The sequence below is a fragment of the Formica exsecta genome, unplaced genomic scaffold (genome assembly GCF_003651465.1).
Source record: "Formica exsecta isolate Colony F162 unplaced genomic scaffold, ASM365146v1 scaffold1157, whole genome shotgun sequence".
In the NCBI taxonomy this organism is placed as follows: domain Eukaryota; kingdom Metazoa; phylum Arthropoda; class Insecta; order Hymenoptera; family Formicidae; genus Formica; species Formica exsecta.
This window is the reverse complement of record NW_021848496.1, coordinates 4379-8773: the sequence shown is the minus strand read 5'-3', so window position 1 is coordinate 8773 and position 4395 is coordinate 4379. Positions and strand designations below refer to the sequence as shown.

The window sequence follows — 4395 nt, the reverse complement described above, 5'->3', positions numbered from 1 at the left end:
TATATATATATACATAATTAGTAAAATTATTTGTATATAGAAGTTATATTACATTCGTGCTTACACCATAATAATTTATAAATAAAAATATTATCTTGATAAAAAAATATTATCAATATTATTATTATTATCATTATTATCAAAATATTATCATGTTCCTCGAATTTTTTTATCTCTCTGTGGATTGTTTGTTAATTTCCAAGATTTATATATACATTAATTACTATTTATTAGGACTTTAATAATTGAACAATTATTGTAAATAATTATATATTTGTACAGAGATTTCAATAAAATTGTATTTTAATTAAAAGTAAATATTTAATAAAACATTTTCATAGTATTTCTATAATATTGTTATTAGATATATATCCTCTTTTTGATTGTATCGATTGCCTTTCAAATTAGAGCCCGCGCACAACCAGCAATATGGCGATCTTTTAGTCATCAGATCAAAGGTGCCGACACCGAGTGAGCCTACTGTTCTTTCTTATACTGTGTTAATGTTATTCGCATACAGTGTAACGTCACGATGGGAGCGTACCACAACGACAAATCAGCGGATACGATACATGAATTCGCACCTAACGTTCCACCCGGATATAAAGTGTCGGAGATCCCGGCGCAAATCATTTATCTTCATCACGGTTCGTTTACACGTGCGACGAAGATAATAGAGCGAAAGAGAGGCGCGCGTACTATGCTCGTCGTGAACGATTCGAACGTGAAAAACGCGCCCGTCATCGCCGTCGCGTCGCCCCTCGACGCGAAAAGGAGAAAGAAGGGGAGCGGAAAATTGACCGTCGCCAACGCGGCTTTCCTGTGCTCCTTAGGTTTCGTTGTTCCGAAGACCGCATATTTGTGAAAGCAAAATGAGCGACATCTTAAGCATCGGTGGGGAACCAGTATTCGACGATCGCATCGTCAAAATCGAAACTCACACGTATAATCCTTATGCTAATACAACGTTTGGAAATAGCGACGAAATACGAATTCCTATACAACAACAAGATCTGTACACGTTACCGTGCGAAAGTTTTCTGTACATCGAGGGCAGACTCGAGTCGAAGAAATCGTCGAGCGCGGAGGAAGAAAGCGCGTTGACGACGAGATTGGTGAACAATTGCGCGGCGTTTATGTTCGAGGAGATTCGCTACGAACTCGATGGCGTAGAGATCGATCGAAATAGAAACGTCGGAATAACGAGTACGATCAAGAATTATGTGTCGCTGACGACCGAGAGAAGCAGTATATTACAAAACGCTGGATGGGACTTCGCGACGACGCTTCATTGGCCGATCGGTGATTTCAACTTTTGCGTACCACTCAACGTGTTGCTAGGTTTTTGCGAGGATTACAAACGCGTCGTGATCAACGCGCGACATGAACTCATTCTGATACAAGCGCGCAACGATAACAATTGCCTTATATTGCGCGAAACGTACGAACCTAAGATCATCTTATTGAAGATACAGTGGCGAATGCCACATATAGTGCTAAATGACGTTAATAAATTGGCGCTATTACGCACGTTATACAGCGGACGGTATCTAAGCATCGCTTTTCGTTCGTGGGACCTCTACGAGTTTCCGCTTCTGCAAAGCACGACCAAACACTCGTGGGCGGTCAAAGCGGCGACGCAGCTCGAGAAACCGCGCTACGTTATCTTCGCACTACAGTCCGGAAGGAAGAATGTTCTATCTCAGGAGATTTCTCAATTCGATGATTGTAAACGAGGGACGCGTCGAGACATTTTCTGCTTGAGAAAATTGTTCGATCTCGAGCCATACGACGGATGCGAAGAGCGGACGAGACGAGACCTCGCGAACTTACGGGAAGACGCTGCGCGGGCTCGCGAATGCGACGCCGACGACGAAGGAACGAACCGGAACATTTCGAGCAACATGGAACGGTGAGAAGCGGATAGTGAAACGGGCGAACCGATTTACGCGATCGCGCGAGAGGAATAGCGCGAAACGGATAGCGAAACGGGGGAACCGATACACGCGATCGCGAGAGAAGGATAACGCGAGGCGCGTACGATAAGAAAGAATAGTGCGAGACACAGCGCGATAGTATAGTGAAAAAGTGTAACGTTCGCGAAGGTGATAAATAAAAATTACTAATATTTAATATATTTGTATTTATTAAGTAAATATAAGTATGTACATATGTGTATGCAATATGTATATAGATATGTGTATAACTATATGTATTTATATGTATCTACATATATAAGTATAGATATGTAAGTATGCGTATATAAGTATAGATATATAAGTATAGATATGTAGATATGCGTAGGTATATAAATATGTAAATCTGCATGTCCCTTCTTCTGAAACAAAAACAACTATTATTAGCGAACTAAATATACAGAGAAGAATTATAAATAAACGTATAAAGAAAATACTCACAATTATTTATATTAGTTGGCGGTGGTGGGAGCTCGGACGTTGACTGGAGTTCGTTCTGAAGTTCCCGTTCATTATTTTCACCTTCTTTTATTAGCCACATTTCGCGCAACGCCCCATGAACATCTCGCGCTTGCGTGTGCAAAACTTTGGTTCGAGCGGAAAGCTCTGCCAAAGCATGACGCGTGACTCTCACGCCTGTTGATATCCGTTTTCTAAAAAATATTAGAATATAAAAGATGAATCAACCGCATCATCATCGTTAATAACGTGCAAATACTTACAACAATTTTTCGACGTCTCCATCTATTTCAAAATCGACCCGAAACGAATTTGGGCTTTGGTGTATCACCCCACGAGCTTCGGTTCGCAAATCGGTTGCCATCATTGACACTGCCGCAGCCTTTCTCTCTATCTCGTCGGCTGCTACCGTGACATAATCGGCCACGTCAATAATTTGATTAATTACATCCATCGCTCGTGTTTCAACGATACTTTGTTCTGCGAAACGATCTCGCGCTCCTTTTATGAGCGGTTAATACGCATTTCGCTCGCATGGAAACTTTTTCGGGGCGACCCCGCGTTCCTTCTATAAACAGATGGCGATATGATTTTGTCGATCGCAGCATTTTCTCCGTTTCTCGGAGCGATCTCTGGCTCCTTCTATAAACAGATGGCGATATGATTTTGTCGATCGCAGCATTTTCTCCGTTTCTCGGAGCGATCTCTGGCTCCTTCTATAAACAGATGGCGATATGATTTTGTCGATCGCAGCATTTTCTCCGTTTCTCGGAGCGATCTCTGGCTCCTTCTATAAACAGATGGCGATATGATTTTGTCGATCGCAGCATTTTCTTCGTGTTTCCTCGAACGAATCATCGAGAATCGCGCTTTCATCGAATGAGTCATCGATATATTGCGCATAAACAAATAAAAATAAAAAGCGACCGAAGAGACGCTTTCTCGACGAACCCGAGTATATTGCGCGTCGAATATCATCGGTTCATCTGGAATAAACATATAAAAATAGAAAGCGATAAAGACGCTTTTTTGGAAACAACTGCGCTTTTCCTCTAACCTAAACTTTTTTTTTTGTAACAGAGGGGAAATGATTTTACGCATACCCCGCCTTGATGGGGTTCAAGGCGGGGTTGTGTGGGACTACCCCCGACCTAAACAAACGGCCGGGGACTACCCACTAAAACCCCTCCGGGTGGCCTATCTCGGGCGTTTCAGAGGGCCTCTCTGGAAACTGGCATATGCACTACATCAGAGAGGCCCTCCGCCCACGAGCCATGCCCTCTGGGGAAGTTTATCCCTCCCCCAGTGTCCCTGTATGTTGTAGGGACATCAGCTCATATCAGCGAGAGGGGGACCACCGCCCCTTTCGCCTCCCTCCCGGTGTTGTGTCCCGGGGAGGGCGTGGCCGGGCCCAGGTACCCCACCTGGGCTCCGACCACCGGGCCACGCCTCGGGTAAGACGTCCGCGACGAAATAACGGACGTCCCCCGGGTTCGCCGGGGCCCGGCGCAAACGCAGGAGGAGTTCGATGGGGCCGGGTCCGATCGCGACCCAGTCCTCTCCTCCCGCGCGCGCCCCCCCCTTGTCTGGGGCGGGTCTCCGGAGTCGCCGCGGGCCAATGTGGCCCCGGTTCCCGTCAAGCCACCCCGGGGGTCCTTGGGGCGCGACGGCGCGTCGCGCCACTACGACCAGGGGTCGTGAGGGGCCCGCAGGTCCTGCCCATAAAGAGCTCTTCCCGCGTCTCCCCCCCGGTTTCCCCGGCCGTCCCATCTCGGTCACGAGCTCCCCGGCGTCCTCCGGGGAGTCGCTCCCGTTCTCTTTCGGCCTCCTTCTTCTGGAGCATTACCGCTTCACAGAAGGAGGAGACCGCCCTCCAGGACTCCTTGCTCTTGAGCATGACCGCTGCAATGCTCGAGAGCGAGAAGTCAGTCTCGCCCATTATGTGGACGAGGACACGACG

General features: G+C 46.3%; 2 protein-coding genes across 2 annotated transcripts in view; one reads left to right on the top strand and one right to left on the bottom strand.

Moving 5' to 3' along the window:
- The first annotated feature begins 872 nt into the window (after positions 1-872).
- Positions 873-1916, top strand: LOC115238702. Its single transcript, XM_029812745.1, has one exon. The coding sequence runs from the start codon at positions 873-875 to the stop codon at positions 1914-1916; it is 1044 nt and encodes a 347-aa protein (XP_029668605.1).
- Positions 1917-2359: 443 nt separating this feature from the next.
- LOC115238694 overlaps positions 2360-4395 on the bottom strand; it is a 5421-nt gene continuing 3385 nt past the window's right edge. Inside the window, exons 2-3 of the mRNA XM_029812734.1 lie at positions 2418-2629; positions 2360-2367 (exon numbers count right to left, since the gene is read on the bottom strand). Of these exons, the coding sequence (XP_029668594.1) occupies positions 2360-2367; positions 2418-2629 (220 nt within the window). The remainder of the gene's footprint in view (positions 2368-2417; positions 2630-4395) is intronic.